A 27,481-nucleotide genomic window follows, 5' to 3' on the forward strand; every position below is an offset into this window, starting at 1 on the left:
GATTCTCCACATGTTTTTATCATGTCACTATGTCACCTACAGCAAATTTACTTGTTGTATATATGTTTATACAGTTGTAAATAACAATAAATAAATTATTAAAAAAGAAAAAGAAAAAAAAAAGTCAATTATTACAATATATACAGAGCAATAGAAGATCAACAGAAAAAAAAACTTTTAAAAAATTAGAATAATAATTATGAAGAAATATATAAATAAAATAAAATATCTTTTTCGGTACTGGGATAATTTATTTTCGGATTTAATGATTACTCATACAATCGGAAGTGGACCATAGGTTCAATAAATTATGTATTAATTGACAAAACAATTTTTATTCATTATACATTTTTATACATACAACTAGAGAATCAATTTTTTTATTTAAGACTATTAAGTAACGTATAGTAATTCTTTCTAGGAAGCTTATTAGTTAACCCTCAATTAGTAGGGCTTCATCAGAGCTAAATGAGAAACCAATACGAACACAATAACAATATACGTAGAAAGTTGTATAATCATGATATAAAAAAAAAGGACCTCAGTAAAAAAAGAATATAAATAAATAGAATACTAATTAATAATAATATAGTCATTATACGGGGAGCGAGCTGGCTCAGTAGGTACTGTGCTACTAATTCTAAGGACACGGGGTCGAATCCGGCTATGACAAAGAATTATTTATTCTGTTACTGTAGCAATGAGTCAACCATGTGGGTTCTAGTGTCCTCCAGAGTACACTCTGCCTCACAAGGTGTGTACCCTTAGTTGGGGTTATGGCGGTCGACAGTAATTTTGGCTAAATCAGCTCCTTGTGCAACCGTTGGTCTTTCTTATAAAGTACTGCAACCCTGACCCTTCTAAGGTTGTATCGGTACAGAGTTTTTTATATATATAAATAAAACATAAAAAATAATATATTTTATATTTTTGGACGATGGAAAAGATACAAACACTATAGTTACAAAAAGGAAAAAAAATAGAAAAAACAAGTGTAAAATAACAGGGGTATAAAATGTAAAAACGTAAGATATAATAAGAAAAATTAAAGGTTATAAATGGTAAATGAAAAGGGTATTAGTAACAGATAGATAAGAGAAGAAATATATAAAAGAAAGTACAAATAGAGAGATGAAAAAAGAAAGGGAAAAAAAAATGATTTAATTCAATGATTCAAAAATTCAAATGATTTGTATTTTTTTCCTTTCTTTTTTCATCTCTCTATTAGTACTTTCTTTTATATATTTCTTCTCTTATCTATCTGTTACTATTACCCTTTTCATTTACTATTTATGACCTTTAATTTTTCTTATTATATCTTACGTTTTTACATTTTATACCCCTGTTATTTTACACTTATGTTTTTTCTATTTTTTTTCCTTTTTGTAACTATAGTGTTTGTATCTTTTTTAGCCCTGACGAAGCCCTGCAACGTGGGGCGAACGTTGGCTAAATAAAATAGTATAATTCTACTATTTGAGTTGTTTTTTTTTTTACCGCACCCGGACCATATTCCATTCATTTTATATTTTTACATTGTCAGTGTACTCCCGTGAAACAGTTCGAAATTCAAACTTGGTTTCAAATAATCGTTGCAAGAGATAGTAACTATCTTAACTTAATAATAACATCAATTAACTATTAATTTAATTTAATTAATCAATTAAGAGAAAATTAAATGAAAATTTTGCCTAACTCATCACAAAAATTCATTATTATTTAATTTTTTTTTTTTTTTTTGGAATTTTCTATTAGATAAATCCGGCCCAACACGCAGAACTGTTTGGCTTCGAGAATCCGATCAGGAGATAAAGCGGTCCCACCGTTTTCGGATTAAAATACTCCTATCTATTTTTCCTGTCTTCTCGATTAAATATTTTTCAAATGCTTTAATATTTCAACTTAATTTATCGTTTATTAATGCTGTGAACTGTTTATTTATTTTAAATGAGCAAAATTAAAATTACTTTAGAAGAGGGTATTTTAAAAATTCGTAATTAAAGCTCCGTTAAACTATTTTAACGAAGATAACAGCTATCTGGTATCAAAGACCACATACGTTTACATGGATATACCTAGTTTAATAAAAATAATAAGAGCTGTTTTTTAAAACATCATAAAAACTGTAAAATCGATTCTCTAAAGTGGTACGAGGAAGTGAGATGAAATGTGAGGAAGAAATTATATTGGAGATGTCCTTGAAGATGGCTAGAATGGCCGAAACGTTGGACTGGTGAAAAATAAAGTGTTGAGACAAAAATGGATATGAATTTTTTAATTATTTAATAAATAATTACCTTGTCTCAAGAATTTGAAATAATATAATTTAAAAAAAAATTAGTAAATGTAATCATACTCATAATTTAGTACTTTAGGTACATATTACAATTATTATTTTTCAATTCAGCAAATTCTATTAAAGAAAATAACTGTTACAATCAATATAATTTTATTTTACATAATAGAAACAAAATATATTTGAGACCATGTAAAGCTTACACAAAATTTCCATTTACATGATATCACATTGCAATGATAATCAACGTTTTAAAGTATGTTGTATTTGAATATAAACAAATATTATTAAAAAATTACTCAAATTTATAATTTATATAGTTATTGATCAATTACATCTTATGGTTCAAGTAAACAATAACACGATAACAAGTTACAATTTTACGCATATTTTTTTTTTAGTTTGATGAAATTAGCAAGGATCCCTACTTGGTAAGGCTCTAATCTTCAATGAATAGGGTCCATTTGTATTTATTCATATCTTGAGCGAGTGTGATGGATGGAATTCGACAGTTGTGATTTACCTGAAGATGTAATAATTTCAAAAATTAGTAATTACACCTCCAAATAAGATAAACTTACATCCTGAAAGTTTCCCTTACTTTGTGGCTAAAATTATAAACCGAAATCTCCTTCACACACCAATTGCACATATATTTTTCACTCATCATCATATGTTATCACGAATTACGGCTGTTATAGATTATTTTTTTCAATTTTGTGTAAGAAGTTTATGATTACATGATACAAAGTTTAGTAAAGCATACCCGTTAAAATTAAAGCTAAGTGGTGTGCAGGCCAATTTTTGACCCATTATTTCAATTGGATGAATTCCAAAACCCACTTTCCTCTCCTCAATTACCTTTATTTTCCCCATTCATTTCACTCTTACAACCTTGAATCATGCATCACAATTTCTGCAAATGTATTTTAATAGTAAAAAATCGTTAAGCAAGTTTTTCTTAGCATCCTACAGCAGTAGAAAAATCTTTGGATTAAAGATAACAGTGTCTGTTTAACTACTTTGTAGAGTGTGTGCAGTGTATCTTCTTATTTCTCTTACATCTCTATTTGTTCTAATCTGTACATATTCACCTTTGCAATTATCTCACATTTTCTTCATACATACTTTTCTGTTTCTATATAGCTCACATTATAATATCATTATTAATTAACTAGTACCAGTATAAATTAAAACCAATGGTAACTTGTAATCACTACTTAAATCTACTTTTGTTATTTTTATTATCTACTAATACATTTTTTATCCGGAGTTCTTTTAGTTAGTTTTATTTTGTAGTATTCTATTTCCAATTAGTATCTTTTAATTTTTATTTATTTTCTTATTAATTTTCCTTCTATTGTTTAATATATTTTTATCTTTCAAAGAAGTTTTTTTAGATTTTTTTTTTCCTTTTATCAAGCATTTCCGGCAATCATCTATCTTTTATATTTTGTATCTTATATATTATTTATTTTTATATGAAATATTGTTTTACTTTATTCTTTTATTTTATCAACCAATATTTGTTGGTTTTTTTCTCATTGTCTCATCCATTTACAGTAATATTAAAATTTTCTATTTCTATCTTTTTTTATCTTCTACCAACACAGTATTTGAAGCCCCAAATTAACTATCTGCAGAACCTAGCTTATTATAGGCATAGTTAATTAACTAAGCATAATAAATTCTTAAAGTTATATCTTCTACTGGAAGAATTTCAATTATAATTAGATCTTGTGAATGAAAAGTTTTGTTATGTGTTTGTTTTTTTTCAATTACTAAAATTTTATATTAGTGTCAACAATATGTTGATGTTTGCAATGTAAGGTGAATGATGAGAAAACAAAACGTAATTAAGAAAGATGTTTTAATCAGGTAATTGTTTAAAAAATTTTAAAAAAGAAATTGTGATATATTTATTAAGTGTTGTATGTATTGGATGAATTTGTAGATACTTGATGATGGGGGTGACGAAACCGAAACGTTGTTGTTTTTTAATTATAGAAAAAAAAATTAAAACGAGGAACAGTACCTTTGCATTCACAAGATCTAATTAAGAATTAATTAAAGAATATCACAACAATTATTATAATTTTTATAATCGATTGCATCCAATTCAAAAATTGCGACACATAACCTCTTTTTCTTTAAAACATAAGAGATTAGTCATCAATAATGGTACCAATTATAGATATTGTGTAATTGAAAATTCGAAGTAATTTTGTTATCAATTGTGAATTCAAATACAATTTCCTTAAAAGCATAGACTAAAGTTTAAATTAACATTGTGATTAAACATCGTATTTATAAAAAATTGATGTAAGCTTTAGGTGATTTCGAATACCTTTTGTACTTTTTTTATAAAAAAAAATTACATTTTAAAGGTAAATGTTATTTTATTTAATAGAAAAAGGGCCTGAATTGAAAAATAAATTATTGTATTAAAATTGGTATACAAACTGTTTTGAGTAACATACTTCAAGCTTTCTTGACTACAGATTATTTCACTTGTCCTCAGTACGAAATGCTTCGAGTATCAATATTATACTTGGTATTGAAATATTTTTTATACAATTCAAATAATCATTATTAACTATTCAGAACTTGTAGCACGATTTGTACAACTCTGTAGTTAACACAACCTATATAGAAATGTAACCAGGTTTTTTGTAAAAAGTGCTGTAAAAGCATGTAAAAATCTATGAAAGCATGGAAAACAGAAATAGATTGCTGCGACATTACAACACTGGGAATAAAATTACATTTCTTTTGAGAAAAAGTTAACAAATTACATAAAACAACTATTTTTCGATTTTTATTATTTATTTTGTTCTAATTTTATTATTTTTTAAATCATTTTTGGATTTCGTATTTATTATACCAGACAACATTTGTTTATTATAAACCAAAGGCAATATTACTTTCTCCTTGAGGTAAAAGCTGAATACAGGAATGTGGGTTTGTCTGGATTGAGGAGTATTGAGAACTATATTTTATTAAAAAATGTTTGGAGCCCGTCTGGTATACATACAGCTTCCCTTATGTATTATTTTCGTAATTTCAAAAAACCTTTTCTTTTATTTCTTTCACAACCTTCCTTTATCAGTGTAGCTATTTGGCACCTTAGAATGATTTGTAGTATCCCACGTAATGGTTTATTTGAGACCAGTAGGTTTCAACTAGGTCGTAGGCGTAGGACTACGGTTTTTTTTTTATTTGTTTGCTTATTTTTATTCTGAAAATGTAAATTTTAATGCCAAGAGATCACGATTGAAAATATTATCTAAAATCCTTTTTAAATAAAAAATAAATAAAGTTAAAACTTTTCTAAATTACTTACCATCATATTTTTTTTTTCTATTTATTTATTGCAATTTACAACTATATTTACATAAAATACATTAAGTAAATTTGAATTAATATAAAAATAGAGTGATACAGACATATAGAGAAACTACCTAGTGGTAGCACTCTAATCATATTTTTACACTAGAAGGTCTCTAGGCCATTTTCTTTTCAGGCGCCTCGGAGGATTGTCAGGAATAGAGGAAGAAGCAAGATTAGAAACAAAAGGGTTTTGATGGTTAGAGAGTTTATAATGAAAGGATTGATATCTGGTTCGGGCTAGATCGGTTACAAATGGAACATTAAGGTCTTTGTGGATGATTTTATATGACAAAGTATGGAGCATTAAGGATTTTGGATTGTAAGGATTGGATACGAGAGGAATTAGAAGGTTTTGGTGGAGCCCCAAAGCTCAACTCCGTATGTCCAGATAGGCCTTATAATTGTCATGTAAATCAGTCTTTTGTAATGATTTGGAAGTTTAGGCCGTTTGTCTATTAAGTGCTGTAATAGTCAAAATCAGTCTTGTGTGAGGATTCCAGGTGTAGTCCAAGGTAGCGGATCTGTTCTGCAGGGGTAAAGCCAACATTATTAAAGTATACTGTAAGGCAGTCAGTAGGTTTACGACGAAGGGTAAAGGTGATTTGATGGGATTTATTTTAGTCCTCCAATTACGACACCATTCTTCGAGGGCTGTGATATGGATTGGAGAGTTTGGGATGCAATTAAAGGGTTATTATTAACAGCGAGCACTCATGTGTCCGGCCATGGCCAGATGGCAATGGAACCGATGATACTACCCTGAGGTACACCAGCGGATTGAAAGAAGAGGGATGAATAGGAACCATATTATTATCTTAAAATACTTTTACATTTTTTTTAATCAGTCATAAAGTTAATCCACATTCCTACGAAAATAGCGTAATATTGTTCTTGGCATTACTAAAATCAATTGAAGTTAAGCAATAATATCGATACAAAATAATGAATGATGAAAGAAAGTTTCTTATTTGTTTAAGATTTGAAAACCAATAATGATTACTTGTCAAAAAATGTCTGACCTTTCGTGCTGGGCCAATCAGCCTTAAGAAAGTACACACAATTCACAGAACCTTTTAGGGCGAATATTTGGAGAAGGCCCTAGAGCAGAAGTTCTCAACCCTCTTTTGGTGGCGGAATCCTTTTGGTAAAGGGCAAATGGCGAAGCCCTTTGGTAGAAGTAGGAAAATAGAAGAACCCCTATCCTATTATTTGATATAAATAAAGAGGTCCGTCTTTTCGGGAAAAGCTAAGAAAGGCTATAACACTTTTAAGAAAGTGAAACATTTAAAGTAAATCTGATATGGTAAGGTTCAAAATTGTTTAAATTATTTTGCGGACCCTCTGTTGAGAACCACCTACAGCCTCGTCAGATAATCTGGTTTGGCTATGTCATAAAGATGGAAAAAAAATATTAATATTTATTTCCAAACAATTTTATACGTTATTTATAATTATTACTAAACCTCATAATTATTTAACCTCATTTGATTTAACTGAAAACTAAAGGTCATTACATTTACAAAGAAATTTATTATTACTATATAGTTGAACATAAAAAAAAATATAATTATATAAATTTAATATAATTATTAATTAATAATTATCTCCATAAAAAAATATATTTTATTTTTCTTGTTTGTAACTATTTTTTTCTCTGCCATGAGCATTAAGTGTGCAATAATTTTTTTTTTTTTAACTGCATCTTTAGTGTAATACCTATCTGTGTAAGAGAAGACGAACAAAATACTTTAAATAAATAATAATGATGTATAGTGTAGTTATAGTATATATATGATTCAATAATTGGTATAAATATCAAGCAATGCACCAATGCATTGAAGGAAATCGTGTTGTAATCGGCAGGGAAAGCCACATGCTATTTCATAAATTAATATATTCTTCAAGATATATCAGTGGAAATTTCGTGAACCAATGAATAGAAAATTTTCTCACAGTTTGCATAAACACAAGAGAACCCAACAAAGTAAGATCGGTTAAACATGTGAGCTGAATGGTGATCTGGCAACAATCAAACATCCGAGAGAATAAACAGATGCAACCGTATGACTGCAATGATAAAAAAAACATCACATTATTTACATACCAGAATTAAAGACGTCTAGACAAGGCAAATTCGCACAAATACTTAGTAGATTCTCACTTATTTATTATTGATAAGAAATAAAAATAAATAATTGATCTTTAATAAAATATCTAAAAGATAGATTTAAACCAGATTACAAATTATTATTTGGGAAAACGTCACATTAAGATTTTTTTTTTAATGTAATTTACAACTGTACAAAATAATACAATAGATACATATGTTGTATGTTTCATATACACTTGAAAATCTTGGGAAGGAACTACCCATTGGTGGTACTTCATACATTAATTTAAATTAGCAGGTCCTGTGGCCATCTTCTTTTCTGACGCCTCGAAGGATTATCAGGGATTGTTAAGGATGAAAGATTAAGAATTAATGGGTTAGGATGGTCAAGGAGTTTGGAATGAAAAGACGCATATCTGTTTTGGATCAAATCTGCAACGAATGGGATGTTAAGGTCTTTGTGAATGAGTGTCACATTAAGTTAAATTTAAAAATGCGAGGAAAACATATTCTTAACAAGTTAGCCTAGATAACTAGAAAAAAAAAACTCCATAAATCTTATATAATTACAAGAACATCAAAGGAATAGAGAAGTAATTAGAGGGAGAACATACTGAATAATGTTATAGGTCGGATAAGAGTATATAAAAGAGAATAACTAAGCAAAAGGTAGAATATAAAAAATAAATCGCAGTTTAGTGAAGAGTAAATATTATAGATGAAGAAAGACCTCTAAACTCCACTATTAAATAAATCGCTTAAAAATAAAAAAATAAGCATGAAGCATGAAGCATCTTGGGTCGAGTATTTCGTTAAGACATGAACAACGGTTATAAAAGGAGATAATGTGGCTAGCATTCATACTCAACTGCCAGGATTATAGCTAACAATGAAAGCCCCAGGTTCTCATTAAAAAATAGTTTGTCAAAAATAAAGATTTTTTGGTCATGTCTCTTCTACCGTTTATCCAGGTATAATCCTTAAAGAACTTGTTCTTACAAAATTTGTTGTAAGTTGTAAGAAAAAAAAAGTTGGATACGTTAAAAAAAAAAATTATTTTTCTATCTTTTACAGTACATTTAAAAAAAAAAAAAAACCATTAACAATTCGCTTGAATCTTCTGTAAACGAGCCCAATATAATTTGCCACACATATGAGTAAATTTATACAGAAAAAAAACCAAGAAATACAAACTAATTTGATAAAAAAAAGTTTATCTGGCGCATTTTGGAAAACGATTTGGACCTCGAGATAAATATTTGTGTGTAAAACCTTTGTGTAGACAATTCGTAATTGAAGAAGAGTTTCCATTTAGTATATCCATGACAGCCAGCAAATCACCTTCATGACTGTGAAGTTACTTTTGTACACTCAATGCAGATAGTCGACACAAAACAGCTTTCTGGTTTTAATCCAGAGCAAAAATAGTTTTAAATTTAACTATACCGATATAAGTAAGTATGAATTAATTTCTATCAACTGATTCTAATGTATTATTATAGATCGCAGATTTTTCAAAATGGCCGCCGTATATTTTTAGGTTTATTACTAATAAATCCTTAACTATTGCGAGTAACTGAAACAACATTATAAACTAATTAAAAATACATTTGACGAGCTTATTTTTGAGCACTAATAGATTACTTTATGTTCAATAAATCCCGAGATACAGTTTTACAAATCCGATATTTTTTGTCTACAATTGAAAGAAAAATCATTTTATGAACATATTTCGACAAATATTATGAAAAAATTATTCTTAGAAAAATAATCATGATGAAGTACTATATGGTGTAAATTAAAGAGCTTCAAATTAAATTTTAATAGAAATTTTTATGTTCAATATTTCCCTAGATACAGTTTTTCTTACTACAAATGTTTTACTAAAGAACACGAAATTAACTATATATGAATTCATTTTAGTAAAAATCATGAAAACACCTACTCTTACGGAAATGTTTATATACCTATGCAATTTTATTACTTTTAACTTTTAGCTTAATATACTTATTTATTTTATTTTAATCTTTGTATTCATGTGTTAGAGTGCTTTTTAAAAATATTAATAGATTGTAAATGGAGACGAACATGTTGGGTTTTATCTATGTATACATATTTTACTATTTTAGATATTATTTGAAATGTTTATATAATTTTTATACTTTTAACTTAAATTTACTTTTATGTACGATGGATAAAAAAGAAAAAAATTGTAGGATTGAAATAATGAAAAAAATAAATAAATTTAAACAACGATAAAAAGCTAGAAAAAAAATTAATATGTGTAAGGAAAGAAAGAATAAATAATAAAAATGAAAAAAAAAAATCATGTATAACTTCAGTACATAATGCAGAAAGTTTTATAATGTGACAATTTAAAAAAAAATATATATATATGCTATCACTACTCATATTAATAGGATTTAAAAAAAAATGTGCTTCTCTAGTCATAAGTATGCAGCACATGATTTTTATTACGGTGTTCTACTTTATGGTTTATTTAACTAGCTTCTATTTGAGCCGTAATAGACATATCTACGTCAAATAGTTCCTGAGATATGACTCATTTTCAACTTACGCAGCAAAATACCAAAATGGTGTAATAATATTAATAAACTTAACTGTTGGAGTAAGAATACAAAATATTGATTATATTTTACCTAATAATATGATAATTCCTTGATAACCAACTTGTTTGGAAAGGTAATTAGTGTTTCAGAAACTATTGCTCGGAAAATACTGAACATAAGGGTTTTGTCAGGGCTCGATTTGGAGCTCATTAAATGTATGTACTATAAACTACGTTATAATAATTATTTTCCTAGGAATAGACGTTGTCATTATCCAAAATATTGTAACGAGGAGGTTATCTCGTTAGGGGGAGAAACGATAGATGACCGATCGATTTGATCGGTCCGTTCGTGAACGATGTTTCTTTTAGATGAGTGAAAGAAAACAAAAGACTTGTTGCAAATATTTTGGTTACTCTTGTAATAGAATAGAATTGTTTTTGTTCTTTGCGGTTTGTTTCTTGGCCTAGGTATCACCCAACAATATTTTCATAAATTTTGCTCTCCGTTACTTAGAAAAAATCTATTTGAAAAAATGTAATTCGGGAAATATTGTTCAAAAGATTGATTAGGGCTAAATATTAGAAAATTTACTTTACTTTTAAAAAAAGATTTACTTTTTATCTTTCTCTGAATATTTTTCAAGATATTGAATAAGATTGAATTGAAGATATAAAAAATAAGGAGAAATTAAAATTTTTTATTGAAAAAAATTAAACCTCCAGTATTTTGATTTAGAATAGTTCAATAAATACCTTCCAAGGAAATTTACTCTTTCTGTTGTATAGACAAAAATTTAAATTATTTTTTAAAAGAAAATGTGCTGTTGAAAACATACTCTCTTCACTATATAACATAATTTTGACTGGAGTGTATAGAAACAAAACACCAAAACAAAACCTTTTAATAGGTAAACTTTTTATTTCTGTAACTCAAGAAAAAGAAAGAACTAAAAAGAAATAAAAATGAAATTTTGTCATTGTATATGGGTTTTCATTTATAAAAAAATGCTCTGCACTACTCCGGGACACTGTGTTACGGTAACATTACGTTTCCTTTTAAAATTGAAGATGAAATATACCTCGATACACATCTTGTTATATACTAAAATTCGCGCATTTTAATTCATTATATTTTACTTAGGTTTTATGTAACACATACGGAGTTATTGGCTATAAATCTATAAATAAACGGCGGCCATTTTGAAAAAATTGGCATATTATAGCGAATCATCTCATCATCTGGGAGTCGTAAACTTATTACTATCGTCTTTTCCAAATAGTTTTAGATTAGAATGCGCAGAAAGAAAATTGTTTACTATCACTTGTAGGTTAATTTGCAATTCATCTTTTGAGCTCTGCTCTACCCCTCACTCGTGGGGGATAGAGTGGGCTCATGGATCCTCAGGCCGCTTGCGTAAATATTGTATATTAGAGTGTAAACGTGACTAGAGACTATATTATTTTATCATTATGTTATTGTATTTATTTATTTTTCGTACAGATAGTTTGATTATGTTCATTTTGTTTATTCTTCTGTTTGTATATATTTTAAGAGAGTTTTTTATTTTTATTTTTATTCATTTATTTAATTTATTTTATTTTATTTTAGTATGTATGAGATCATTCATCACTATTACCTATTGCCCACAACTGTGTGGCAGATTGTAATTTCTATCAATAAATAAAAAGTAGTAGTATTGTTTTTGGTAAAAAAAAAAAATTGGATTTGAATTGAACTGTTTACCCAAACGTACATTCACCAAACTGCTGACTTAGTTAAGTGAAGATTTGCCTGTACCCGATATTTATCCCAATTTGCAAAAGCTTTAGAAAAAAAATAATTAATGTTTCAAATCTTATGATGTAAATTTAATCTTTAAAAGGCCTAAGACAGAAAAAAAGTGGGCATCTTTGATTGTCCATAAATCCGAAATATCAAAAACGGCAAATGTTTTTCACTCGAGTTGGAAGGGAAGTTAAAATTTATATTTCAATAATATTATTGGAATAAATAAATTCTAAGAGTCACATAAGCTTTGAAAAATATCATGTAATGCAGTGATTCGTTCCTTTAAAGAAACAACTTTGATACGATCATCCGAGACGTAGACATGAGGATCGTTACTCAACCGAATGAAACACCATTGACGAAAATATCAAGTGGATTTTAATATGAATAATTGCTATTGTTCAACGAGAGATCTTGTGCGGCCGTATCGCTTAGTCACATCTTGGTTGCCACTTTAACAGCGTGCATTTGAAAGGTCACTAGGCCAACGGAATATTGTCTGTTAAGTTTCGAAACAGTGAAAATGCAATCTATTTATATTAATGGGTCTATGATAGTATGCAAGTTGATAGTGAAATCAAATATCGCAGTATAACCCCTTAAGGATTAGTTGGGGATGACTCAAAAATTCTTTTTGTGAGACGCTCTCGATAAATTCAAATCAATAATTTTAATACATGCTTTAAAATATAATACTATTCATAACACTTGTAACATAAGTGAACAAGAGATCGATTATAAACTTAACACTGGTTTAAAAAAATCGATATAATATAATATGATTCAGGTGTTACGTCAAAAGCTGTTCGATCTTTAATTATCATTTACGTTCAAAAATTAACCACTAACCAATAAAGTGACATGTTTGAGTTGTCCAGGAATATACATAGGAGAGACTAAACAATTACTAGGAGAAAGAATGTATCAGTATAGTAAAAATTTATAAAATAAAGATAAAGACCAAAATAAGACAGTATTGGTGCAACATTTATCCAAAAATATATAAATAGTTGCCCATAAATAGTTCAAATTATGAAGAAGATGGTCGGGGTTTCGGTCAAAAGAGGGACAAAAATAGTTAACAACTATTTATATTACGACGTTTCGCCCCATTTTGTAGAGCATCATCAGGGCTAAAAAACAAAACAACTATGAGCATTTTGACATGGTAAGATAATAAAATACAAAAAGGTAAATTAAGATAGGGTTTAAACTATATAAGACTAAGTGATAAGAAAATCATATACAAATAAAAGAAAAGAAGAAATAAAATAGTATTAATATGAAATAAATATTCTATTTTATTTCTTCTTTTCTTTTATTTTTATATGATTTTCTTTTCACTTATTTTTATATAATTTAATTTACCTTTTTGTATCTAATTATCTTACTATGTCAAAATGATGTTAGTTGTTTATGTATTTTTAGCCCAGATGAAGCTCTACAACATGGGGCGAAACATCGGAAAATAAACAGTTGTGAACTATTTTTGTTCCACTTTTGACCTTAACCCTGACCATCTTCTTCATAATTTAGAAATAAATATAGTTTTAATTTTGAAAATACGATGGTTTTACATAAAGAATATAATACCTTCAAAAGAAAAATTCAAGAAGTTATTTATATATTGGAAAATATTATCTATACTGTTAATTTCAAATAAGGTACAATAAATTTGAACCAGCATTATGCTGAAATTTTAAGCAAAAATAATTTGTGTTCAAAATTTTTATATATAAGATAAATAATATATAGTTAAATTTGGTAGGTTTTATAAGAATAGAATGAATAAATAAAACTGGAAATAGTGACAATATGGTAAACCTGATATGTGAGGTAGGGTAAGTAATTTATTGTTGATAAACTGATAGATTGCAATAGACAGTGTAAACTGTATAGAATTAGAATAGCTGAAAGTGGAAAATAATAAGTAATTTAACACATTATGATAAAAGCTAATTGATTAGTGCATAGTGTTTCCCTAATTTAATTATTTTTTATAAGTTACTGACTGAGATAAATTTTGACACATTCACAATAGCCTGCAACTTTGTGATATTATAAATAAAGAAGGATAATTTATAATTCAGAATATTTTTAAAAAATAATTTTTAATGATTGAAATGGTTAATTACTAGGTGATTGAGAATGGCCGAAACTTAGGGATAATAAGAAACAAACAGTATGAGACTGCATGGATATTTTTAATTATATTTGGTTAGCCACTATAAAGCAACCTCGGGGTGAAATTTCCATCTTTCTACTCATAATTTCCTGATAGTTCAAACAAAACAAAAAAAAAAAAAATGTGCAACTATAATGAACGAAGTACATATAAAACTTAATTAAAATCATATGCAACTAAATAGAATAAAATAAGTGCAAACTCACTGTGTTGGTAGCTGAGACGGGACAAGAGGACTCGGTACAACGAGGTCAGTTCTGTCCTTGGGGACGAAGTCGATGAGCCGCGGTAGGTGGCGCTGTTCGTGCCTGTCTGTCCTCGGAGGTGGCGGTGGGGGTGGGCGTCTTCGTTCTTGCCGAGGGGCGGGTTTAGGAGCGCTTTCCTCTTCTTCGAGAGGGGAAGGCGACTTCAGATTAGATGCTTCCGCTAGACTATGGAATAGATTAGCTTCGTTTATAGCCGAGGAGGAGAACTCTCGCTCCAGCCTGAGGAATGGTTCCAGAACTTTGTCCAGGTCGTAAGCTGTCGGCTTAGCCCCAGGGACCGGAGGCGGTGCCAGATCGATAGATCTACCATCGGAAAAGCTAGAATTGCATGTAGTCGGTGTAGATGATATCCTGCTGACCACAGTGGAGATGCTGCTACCAGTGTCATCAGATTCCGATTCTGTGGGCAGTATGCTCTCCTGAGCAATGAGGTCAGTATAGAGCTCAGCCTGAGGTAACTGACGAGAACGGGGCAGTACCGGGGGACTGTTCTTTTGCTGCTCCTCCATTGGCTGAGGCGGCACGTATGGAGGTGGTGGTGGAGGTTCCACATTTTCTTTCTTTCTCGGAAACTTCCGCGGAGGGATGGGCGGAGCTTCCTTGTCCTCTTCCTTGCCTTGGCCTCTCCTCACTCGGAGTTTTATTACGACGTTAGACTCCTTTAGAGCCCTAACGCAGTCCATTCTTGTCATTTCTGAAACAGGGACAGAATCTATAACTAATATTTCGTCACCTGGCGCTAAAGGACCCCAGGAAGCTCTGGTTCTCGAAGCAGGGCTGTCGTCAGCACAAGACTGTATCAATAACTTTTTCACTTTCTCAGCATTTTTTATACCTCCGTCGAATTTCAGCCCAAAGCCCAATCTCTCTCCTGGTAGCCTGTAAACTAATACGTCTTCGGAGTCGGATGTGCCGTTTTCGACTGAGAGTACAGTGACGAAGGGTTTTTCGTCAACTGCGACCACCGTGACGAAATCGGAGTTCTTGCACTGTTGACCAGGGGTGTGCTGGAAGGATTCTTCAAGGGTCCAATCCTGGTATGTCCCAGAGTCGTGACTTTGTTCCCTCTTATGTTGAATTTCCAGAATTGAATCTCTACTCATTTTTGGAGTATTCCTTGACTTGGAAAGTAAAATCACCTTAACATTTTATTTCGGGAAGTACGTCGAAGAGACATAAAGGCATAAAGGCTACATGGCACTCCCGGATATTTTTCGTTGTATCTGTTTACTTCAACAGGTCAACCTGCAACAAATAAAAATAAATATAAATAAAAAATAACTACTTTAAATTAGATAATGTTCTTTTTTTTCTTGATTGTACAGTATTACATTATTTAATATATATTAAAAATGAAGTTAAGAGATCACATACACACCATATTTAAAAAGATATATAAATGAAATGATAAGAAAATAATAGATGATAAAATGAAAAGAATTTAAGTTAAGTAAAATGAAATCTTAAACACATTCAATCCTAATGTACATTTAACACTGGCTTACAATAATTATTACAATTAAAAGAAAATAATAGGTTCAAGACTCGATCTATTTTTTTCTCAATTTCTCTTCACACAAAACTTCAGATGATTCAATTCAATGTTTCAAATAGGAATATAAAATCCGTAACATTATGGGTTAAGAACTCATTAGACATCCACAAGTAACAAATAAATTATGCCATACCCTTCCATTGTAACACGTTTATAACCCTATTGACAATTTAAGCAAACACTGCCAGTACCAAATAAAACTTACTTGGTTTTAACAACGAATTGAAATATACAGATTATAAAAAAATAATCATAGAGATGCAAAAATTTGATAATAAGCTTACGCATAATATTAAAACATATTAAACCTTATCGGTCATAGAATTCATTCTCACATAAAACTCATTTTTCATACGAAATGTTAAGTTTCTTATTACAAAGCTTACATATTATTAAAATTATCATTTTTCGAAATTAAATTTTAAAAAATAGGAGGAATTAAAAAGCTATTAATGTGAAAAACCTTTATAGGTATGACAATTAAGATTTTCTCAAACTAATTTTTCAAGTACAGACACATTGTGGCCAACTGTAGCAAAGTAAACAAAGAAGAATGATTAGATAAATAAAAAATGGATATCAATAAACAAATATTTATTAAATGTAATAAAATAAAAATTTTAATCCAATAATTTAATGAAAACAATTTTTTTTAATACTTTTCATTTATTCATAGATATTAAAACCTGCCACACAGTTGTAGGCAATAGGTAATAGTGGTGAATAATCAAATTCATACTAAAATAAAATAAAATAAAAATAAAAATAAATAAATAAATGAAAAAAAAATTCTCTTAAAATATATACAAACAGAAGGATAAACAAAATGAAGATAATCAAACTACAAAAATATATATTTTTTTAATTAGCATAAAAAATGTTACATCTGTTATTTAACAAATTAAACATTTGTTATTTTAACGTTAATTCTCGTTATTATAATGAATCAAGAAAATAATAATAATACAAGAACACATAATGAATAAAACTCCAAAAGACTTTAATAAAAAAAAAAAGAAATGACCCGTTTGACACTGACTAATAAAAATTATGGTTGAAAACCTAAATAATAAATGTGTATTCCAGTTAAATGTACTATAATTTCAATCGATAAGCAATTGAGGTTTTTATATAATGTTTATTTAAATTTTTTTTCATTTCAATTTAAATATATTATCATATTAACTTCATAAATTGAAAATGAATTAAAACGAGAAAGAATTAAACATATAAGATTACAATCAATCAATAATTAAAAAGCTATGTATTGGGGACAAGAATTTTGAACTTTCTATGATATTCTGCCAAATCCTATCACAAAAAATAGATATTTTAATTATAATATGACAAATACGTTTATTATCTATACAAGCGAATATGATATTTAATTTCAGAGAAAATTTAAAAACCCAGTCTATGTTTTACAAAAAATGGGAGTTAAAACATTTTTTTTTTTTAATAAATATTTTTTTTCAGAAATAAAAAAGTTTCAAACGCTACTTTGGATATAAATAAACTAAACCATGACCTTCTATTTTAATTACAGACACAAACACATTAAAATATGCAAAAAAAATTATGTTAGGTGTGTACTAATATGAAAAAAAAATTTTTATTTATACAATGTTTTAATTTTGGATATTGGTGAGATAATCAACTAATCTTATTAAATGTCCTAGCGACAACATGAAAACACCTAGTCCAGGCACGGCGTGTCATGCCTGTGTTGAGGGTTTGCGTCCTTTCCGATCGAAGGCATTTAACTAAAACATTTTAAGAACGTGAATATTTATTTTTTATTTTATAATTAATAAGCATACTAAAACGAATAATTTCTACTAAGGCCATGATATAATATATATATATATATATTTTTTAAATTTTGATAAATAACTGTTAATAAAGTGGATAAATGAGTAAATTAATTGATCTACAGACCAAACTTTCACATTCTCGGTCGTTTCACTACTTTTCAATCAATTAAAATAACTATACAACATAAATATATTGCAGTGAAATGTTACAAATATATAAAATTGAATAAAAGTTTCACCACGTGCACAAGATCAATTTTTATATTTATGTATACATATATATTACGCTTTGCTAATATTGATTAGTTTAATTTTGCTAATTTTTTTATTCTAATCATTTTCTAAATAAAACTTCACAGTCTTGTACACTTTAGCAGTTTCACATGGCGCTATTATTTTTTTATTAATTGTAATGAAACGTTAGATCTAGGAGGTTGATTTCAATCTTGATTAAAATCGAGATGATGGTTGTTGGGGGAAGAACAGAAATAAGTAAAAACTTGTTTTATAAGTAGTTTCTAATATAATATATTTTTTTATTAATTACTTGAGAGTAGTTAATTTTAATAACAACACAATTTCATTTGCTCCTGTACTCCCGAAATATCATTCTGAGATTTTAAGTTAAATTAATATGAAGTTAATTAGCAAATTAAAAAAATTGTTTAGAAAATTAATAAATTATAAGAAAGATCCTAAAAGATGAATTATTAGAAAATAAAAAAATGTTAGATATGAGATGAACGGTTCAATCCCATGATTAATATAAATATATAAATATGAATAATGATGAGTTTGAAATATTGTTGATTTAGGAATAAAAAATAAAAAAGAATTAATTAACTTGATTAAAAATAAATTAAGTCATAACCTGTTGATGATAGTGGTTTTGTTGATAATAATAGTAATCAGTTTAATTTGTTTAGGCAGAACAATATTAATTAATCAATATTGATGCATTAAAATTACATAATTTTGCAACAATATAATCATATTACAAAATTTTTAAGGAAACTGTTATGATATTAATTTGATAAATAGTTTTATTTATTGGAATAAAACTATTTTGAGAGTATAGGGTGGAATGAAATTCTGTTTTTATTATTTTATTAGTTACAAAGTTTCTTTATATTCTCCAAATATATGTTCACAATGAAAATTATTTAAATTTTCTTTTTAAAGATACAATATTTAAATATAATATATTTACATTAAGTAAATATAGTTTTTTTATTTCCTCTTTCCTAATTTTACTATTACTATATTCTCATACTGCTTTTATCTTCTTATATTACTCACGTTATCCATTTTCTTCCAATGCTACTTATGTATCTATATTATCTATTATTTTCTAGTTAATCTGTATTTTTTATTTATTTATGGTTATTATCTAGTTTTTTGTTCTTAGCCCTGATGAAGACCTGGAATTTTGGAATTTTAGTTTACACTAATAAAATAAACTTTGATTAATTTTTGTTCTTAACTGACCATACCCCCAACTATCTTTCTCCTAATATTATATTTACGGGCAATAATCAATTCATCGCGATTATTTTTTTTTATTATATATGACCACTTGGTAATTGAGAAGAACTGATGTTCGTATGGAGATATCTAGTCTGTAGTGGACTAACTTTTATTACTTTATGATTGGAGAAGTTTGTCGGGGGTTGCAGTCAGCAAAGAACAATATAAATAAACAAAACCATATTTATTTATTTTATGCCAAGGGCTTACCTTCTACGCCACAACCCCTGATGAAGACCTGAAACTCAGGTCGAAACGTCGGCATAAAATAAATAAATATGGTTTTGTTTATTTATGTTGTTCTTTGCTGACCCAACCCCCCCCCCCGACAAACTTCTCTAATCATTAATCTACGGTCAACTATCTACATCTCATTTTTATTATTTTATTTTAACATACCTGATGTTTCCCTAATACGCTTTCGACATGAGACTGCAATCCACAATATATTGAGGAGAATAATATAGGAACATGGCAGAAAAAATACGACACGATAATTTTTAAAATTAGAGTCTCCCTTCTTACGAATATAAGAACATTTCTTCATAGCAAAATTAACTTATATTTATCTGAGTTAATTCTATCAAAATATTATATTTACTACTGCACTCAATTTTTGTACTACATTTTAGATTATGATTAATAGTAAATGTAATACCCATACCACGGCTTTAATTCAGAGATCTCCAGGAGGAAGCAGTGTAGACGAGGATACTGGATCCTGTGAAAAGAAAAAATAATACTTTTAGAGTAATTTATATAAATATAAGTAAACCTATGTATCTTTATTCTAATATTAGTATGTTTGGTATAGTATATTTTCCGATTTAAATGTCATATACAGATAAATTCCTTCCGTTTTTTGTTTTTTTTTTACGAGGATTCCAGTTGGGAAGGTATGTAAAATATACTCAAAATTTTACCACATTTTTTCAATAATAATTTTTGAATGCATATATCACGGCTTAAAAAAATAACTAGGGCCAAGCACACACGGACTGTTTTTGGACGAAGGTTGCAAACACATTGTGAGCGCAACTAACTGTTTTTTGACCTTGGTAGCCAATTGCTATGGAGATCAGTACGCAGGCGATCAGAATGAGATTAGTTAGTGATCAGTTTCAAATCGATCCTACGAAATCGTTCTCCGAGATCGCTGTTCCATCATAGTTTCAAGTTGCGTCAAACTACATGGTGTTATACGCGTAAATATACGTAAAAAAAAAAAAAGTGACAAAGAATAAACATAAACTTCTTTGGGAAAGTGGAGGAGCACGAAGAACTGCATAATTATAAACCTGGATATTTAAGGATTAAGATATCTTAGTAAGCATGGTAATTGAAAGGTCCGAAAAGTTGCCTAATTTATTATTTATATATATTTTTTTTGTGGTATTAGGTTATTTTAAGTTGTTTTACATTTTAAAAATAGTAAAAAAAAAACTACTTTTAGGGAGAACATCTTTTCTAACATTTTTGTTTTATAAATTAGATGAGTCTAATGTTCTCAACAACAATCGCAACTGATCCAAAATAGGTCTTTTCTGTGTAGAAACACAAATTTCGTTCAGGATGAGGAGTGAAACTGATTTGCAACCTTCGTCCCAAAACAGTAAGAGTTTGAGTGTAATCACTCCAATTGGAACAATAAAACGATGAAATAGAATGATTAAAGTGCTTGGAGTGATAGCGATTTCAAAGACTTCTCTAACGATCACTCCACTCCGTCTGACTATTTTTTAGCGACTGGTAGTCGTAAATCGTACTCATATATAACAAGAATTTTTACTATTTAAAATCTATATATCATGAATATAAGAGTATATACTTATATTCTTATCTTATATATAAATATATATAATATATGAATATAAATATATATATTCATAATACAATGTTTATTTACTTTTAATTATTATATATATATTTTGAATGCAATTAATAATAAAATAAATATTAGCTATTCATATCAATATGTGGTAGCTCATTGGTAAGACAATGGATTACTAACTCCGAGGAACCGTGTTCGAATCCGGCTGTGGCCTTAATTTGGTAGAAATCTGGCGGTAGAGCGTGATACTGACCAAATCACCTCCTTGCACAACCGTTGGTATAGTTACTATAGTAACAGAACTTCCTTACAAAGTACCGCACCTCTGACCTTTCATAAGTTGTAGTTGTACAGATTTAATTAAATTTTTTAATATCAATACTTTTGTGATATTATTAATGGAAATAATATCGTAAATTTTAACAATGCTGTATTTACTAACCGACATTTTATATTATTATTAGTACAGCACATCCCGTAACTGTATGAAAAACTGTCTATCGTTCCACACTATCAGTTCTCCACACTAACGGGCGGTCGGAGTGATTGAACTTTTGTGTGTCGTGATGGAGTTTAGAACCGAAGGAATTCTAGGCGCTCCACATAACTAAAAAAAATCCACACAGGATTTCAAACTCACGATCGTTCCACGTTACGCTGTGCGTGGAGCGGTTGGAGTTGAGTGATTATGTAGTGTGCAGAACGTCATTGATATATCATTTTAAGATTTGGTTTCAAAGAACATGGTTTTGGTCAGACGTCCTCTTTTATGCTAACGCCTAAATAATAACATTTGGGTGTGTTAGGAATGCTATAATGCTATTTATTCTGATATTTGGTGTTCTTCTTCTCTACGTACATTCGAAGCGCTCTTTTACAAATATATTTTTACAATATAGACAAATGATAAAATAATTAGTAAATTTTCGTTACCGATGTTTGTTTTCATATTTTAACAATTGTTCTTCAACGATTATACTTAATGAACAACAGTAGAAGAATTTATTTTAATAGTTTGTAAACTTGTTATTTACCATTAAAATTTTTCACTAAAATTAATTAAATTAAATTTTACTAAAAATTAAAAAAAAAAATTACTTATATATCGTTCCTTACTCTGTATATTAAAGTTAAAAAAAGAGTTCAGGGATCCAACAGAGATCCCATAATATATATATTTCTATTGGATAAATTTGGATAGAACACAGCAACTGAAAAGGAAATCCGTGTATTATAAAAACTAGATTGCTCCGAACAATTGAACAATATATATATAATTACAGTCATAAAAAGAGGGTAAATTATCAACTCGTATTGGTTTAACAATATTTCCGAAACAAATTCATTATTAGTAATATGAAAAATAGCGGAAGTATCGCAATGCACATAATGAAGAATGCAACAAAGAAACTAAAACAAAAATGAATCAGAAGTCAAGGAATTCTCAACTGTTTCAATCATGCAGACCTATCAATGAAGAATGGTTTAATGGACACCAGAACACAAAGAACGCCTCCAGCAAAGATTAACGTCCATGCGTTTCATTGTATCCTAGAATTAAGTGATTTAGAAAGGTTGAAATTTTGCAACGACAGAAGAAACGTTTTCCAATAAATAAAATATAAGATATTTGAAATTAGTGAAGTAGTTTTTATTAAAAATAAAATATTTCTATTTGTTAATATTCTTAACTTTATAATCATGACAGCATTTTCGTGCAGTAAAAACCGAAAAACCTGCATTAAAACCCCAAAATGGGTAAAATTGTATGTAAAATATCCTTAATGGAACTAATTTGAATCAAAATAAAAACATAGTAAATATTTACCACATTTGTACCGACATACTCAAAAAACTGAATTACTGATTAAAAACCTAAAATTGTATTCATCATAAGCTTACTGGAGCTAATTTTATTCAATAATATTTCATTCCTATAATAAAAACTGGAAATATCAATTTTAAAATTTTAAAACTATATTTAGATTTATGAATATTATCCAAAGTTTCTATGTAGAAATGAGTATTTAAAATATTAAATTCTATAATTAAACATCGGATTTTACATTTCCAAATTCCAGAATGCTGTATTATTCTTTACTTTCAATTTAATTTAATCAGGAACAAAATAACTACCTGTACCCATTAAACGTGAATTTGATTTTCTGAATTTTAGTATTTCCAATTTTTATTGAAGCTCAAATTGAGAGAATGGCATCATTATTTATTTTATTTTTGAATATAATTTATCCTTTAAAAATTAATTATATTACAGGTGTCACTAACTTGCGATTTCCTGAAACATAGGAATTTTCCTCAAAGCACGGACCCGGGCCAAACTTCAACGCCCGAAATAAGAATGACTAAACTGGTTTAGTAAATCATTTAATTTAATATTAATTATTAGTTTCATGACAATTACTTATCTTATTTTGATGTAAAAAAAATCCTGAAAATGTGCACATTTGTGCAGCACTTACAAAACTTTAGTGATTTTAAAATATATAACTAGAAACAATAGAAAGTTCGTTTTATGATTTCTTGAATTTTATTCAACAAAAAATCTTGTATGGCATCATTTGCACAAGTGTTTATGCCGAATAATATTATTATTGGAGTTAAAAATTATGAATACATGATGGTAATAAGGCCAATCTAGATATAGGGAGTTGAGATTTGGTGGTCCACTAAACCTTCGAATTCCTCTCGTATACAATCCTTACAATCTAAAATCCTTCGTAAAATTCGCAACGCTCCTTACTTTGCCACAAATAATTCATAAAGCCCTTAATATTTCATATATAACCGACTTAGCCCGAACCAGACATCAATCCTTCCATTATAAACTAATTAACCACCCAAACCAACTAGTTTCTAACCTTGCTTCCTTTTCCATTCCTGATAAAAGAAGATGGCTTCGAGACCTTCTAATGTAAAAAAATTAATTAGAGTGTTATCAATGGGTTGTTTCTCTACATGCCTGTAACACTCCGTTATGATCTTAGATCAAATTTACTGGATGTATTTTGAAGTAAATATCATTGAATCAATTTTTAAAAACATGAATAAATAGTGTCCGAAAATGTAAAAATCCTAAAATTTTCATTTTTCAATTATTGCTCAATATCTTTAACCACAAAAGTTAAAGGAACCTTGTTTAAAGAAATAAGAAATTTAAGTTAGAATTGATAAAATTGCAAGTTCTGGTGAAACGCTGAACAATTAGTTATTAACAAATGTTTTTGAATATTTTAAAACAATTTAACAGGTGATTTCAATATCGTTTTAATGTGCAATTATCTTTATCCATTCGTTTGGTGAGTGAGACCAATGGGAAGAAGCTCGAATTGAGGTAATAGCAAATGACTGGTAATGATATAATGAGGCGAGTCATGACGAACAGGCACCGAAGTGAAATCGTACCTGCTGGGACAGCAATGAAAGTGAGATCCGTTTCCTGGCATGTCTCTTTATAGGAAACCATTAGCAATGTTGCTCACAATTGCTGGAAAAAAGGCGTTTCGCAGGATAGTAGGATGATTTCAGAGGATACATCAACTGTAATGTATGTTGGGGGAATAATTGGAATGATTTCCGCAAAGGATCTCGACTCTATGCTGTTTGGATAACCACTTAACACGAAAGTATCGTAGCTTCCTGGTCCACCAAGAGGTCAAATGCTGTTGTGGCAGCAGATCAAATCAGTTCTGAATAGATTACTATAATTTTTAAATATATCTGTTAAATACGTGTAAAATTATTGTGGGTGTCGAGTAGAGACGTGTTTTCTCTGATCTACATTAATTTTATCTTTTTAACTCTTTCTGTCGATGACTGAATTGACGAGAATTACATATTTTAATGAATATATCGACATAGTCCAACTTCTACAATAAATGCGCAGGAATCCATACTTTTATGTTAAAATCATAATCTTATATAAGAAGAATTAAATATTTATGATTTTAAATTTAAAAAATAGGTTTTTACCTTACAATTAATGATGAATAACCTGGGCAGAATAGCCTGCAAAAGTAATTCTAAATTTAATGTGAGGAAGAAATTATAATTGAAGATGTCCTTGAGGATGGCTAAAATGGCCGAAACGTTGGACTGTTGAAAAATAAAAAGTGTTGAGACAAAAAAGGATACAAGTTTTGATTTATTTAATAAATAATTACCTTGTCTCAAGATTGTCAATAATTGTCTCAATTGAAATAATATAATTTAATAAAACTTATTTAGTAGTTCCAATGTTTCGGCCAGAATTTCCAGCCTTCGTCAGGACTAAGTACTAAGATTTCCGATCTTCTATAAGTAGCCCTGATGAAGGTTGAAAATTCTGGCTGAAACGTTGGCAATATTAAATAAGTTTTTTTAAACTTATTTGTGTTACTTTATGACCGCACCTCCAACCATCTTCTTCTCATATATATCATCCATGGTCAACTATATTCTCATCAAATGTACTATACTTTAAATGATGTACTAGATTTTCTAGTTTTAATGATATGGGGCTCCAAATGATTTTTTTTTCTTTTTTAACGTTTTGAAACAGCCTTTTTTGCAACAATAATTGCCAGCATTTTTATTCCCCCTAATTATACTTAGTGGACTTTAATTAGTAATTATACATAGTTTTCATTTATGTAATCTAATATGACGGTAAGATAACTGACTGTTCTCTTGCTCTTGGACTCTTTGGGTTCGAGTGTTGACTTCCTCAATCTTTTTCGAGGATTCATGTTATAATTGCAACAGTTCTTCAAGCATACGATTGTTCTTATTGAATACATAGTTCGGCAAATGTGTGGTTCAAGTTTCAGGGTTTTTCCTTTTGCTTTCCAGTCATTTTGCTTAAGCAGCTCATATTAAAAAAAAATACATGGAATTATCATTGCGTATTTTTATGACTTTGTATCAAATTAGATATGTATTACAAGCTACTCAAACTGAGCGTGTTACAGTCAGAGTTAACCATTTTCTTTGTTTAGGTGTATATTTATTGACTGCGTTAAATCGTAAATATAGTTTAACGACATATAATAGTTGTAGGTAGTTTTCCGTGATAGTATACAAAGCATCTGTAAGAGCCGGGAAGAAAAAAAGGAGTTATCTCACCCCAATTTTTGATTACTTTAATGAAAATTATGTATAATTACTAGTAAAAACTGATAAGTTTGCCAGATAAGGGGAATAAAAAATGGCGGCTATTTCAAAATTTTAAAAAAACATTAATTTTTCATTCGGAGCTTTATATCTTAAAAATTACCAACAACACTAGAAAATATAAAAGAACATTATTTAAAGAGGGGTAAATTTGATGAAATATGAGCCATAATAGAGCTATTTACGTCCAATAGTTCTCGAGATATAGCCTTTTAAAAAAGCGACATTTCATAAAAATGTACTTAAATATCAGTAGTTAGTGAATCTATTTTGAGAAATCTATATATCAATAACCATTCAACGTACAAATGTCTATTATCACTCAAATTAAAGCTAGTTTAACGTATTATAAAGTTGTTTATGACCTTTACCTTCGTAGGAATAGTAGCTTTCATGATGTTTGCTAAAATAAATTGATTTATAGTTGTTCGGACAAAAGGTTTGATTTATGAAAAACTTTATTTCAGAAACCATTGGACACACAGATGTCTGCCACCATTCAAATTAAAGCTAGTTAAATTTGCTATAAAATAGTTTATAACGTTCATCTTAGTAGGAATGGCATTTTTTATGATATCTGACAAAATAAACTCACAAAATGTTAATTTCTAGTTGTTCGTATAAAAGTTTGGATTTTTTAAAAAATATATCTCGAAACCCATAAGATTCACATATGTCTGCTAACACTCAAAGTAAAGGAACTTTTACTAACTATAATGCAGTTCCTGACAGTTATCTTCGTAGGGGTAGTAGTTTTTATGATATTCCCATATGAATATAAATTTGGCAAATGAAAATTCGTCCGAACCACTATAAATCGATTTATTTTAGCAAATTTCAGGAAAACTACTACTCCTACGAAAATAAACGTCAAAGACTACTTTATAGCTCATATTAGAAGAAGATATTTGACCGTATGAAGTAGATTGTAGAAAGATAGTTCAGGTGGCGGTAAATAAAGTTAACAAAATAGTTTA

At 28.8% G+C, this 27,481-nt stretch overlaps 1 protein-coding gene across 4 annotated transcripts in view; it reads right to left on the reverse strand.

The window, feature by feature from the left end:
- The window catches only part of LOC136796629 (inaD-like protein), a 189,903-nt gene that overhangs the window by 4,524 nt on the left and 157,898 nt on the right, over nt 1-27,481 (reverse strand). For all 4 annotated transcript variants that reach the window (XM_067050908.1, XM_067050906.1, XM_067050909.1 and 1 more), the window contains 2 exons: nt 20,169-20,225; nt 14,549-15,853 (listed from right to left, as the gene is read on the reverse strand). In XM_067050908.1, the coding sequence (XP_066907009.1) occupies nt 14,549-15,711 (1,163 nt within the window). In that variant the 5' untranslated portion in view covers nt 15,712-15,853; nt 20,169-20,225. The remainder of the gene's footprint in view (nt 1-14,548; nt 15,854-20,168; nt 20,226-27,481) is intronic.

The sequence above is a fragment of the Halyomorpha halys genome, unplaced genomic scaffold (assembly GCF_000696795.3).
Source record: "Halyomorpha halys isolate HHAL.00 unplaced genomic scaffold, Hhal_1.1 Scaffold477.1, whole genome shotgun sequence".
Taxonomy (NCBI): Eukaryota; Metazoa; Arthropoda; class Insecta; order Hemiptera; family Pentatomidae; genus Halyomorpha; species Halyomorpha halys.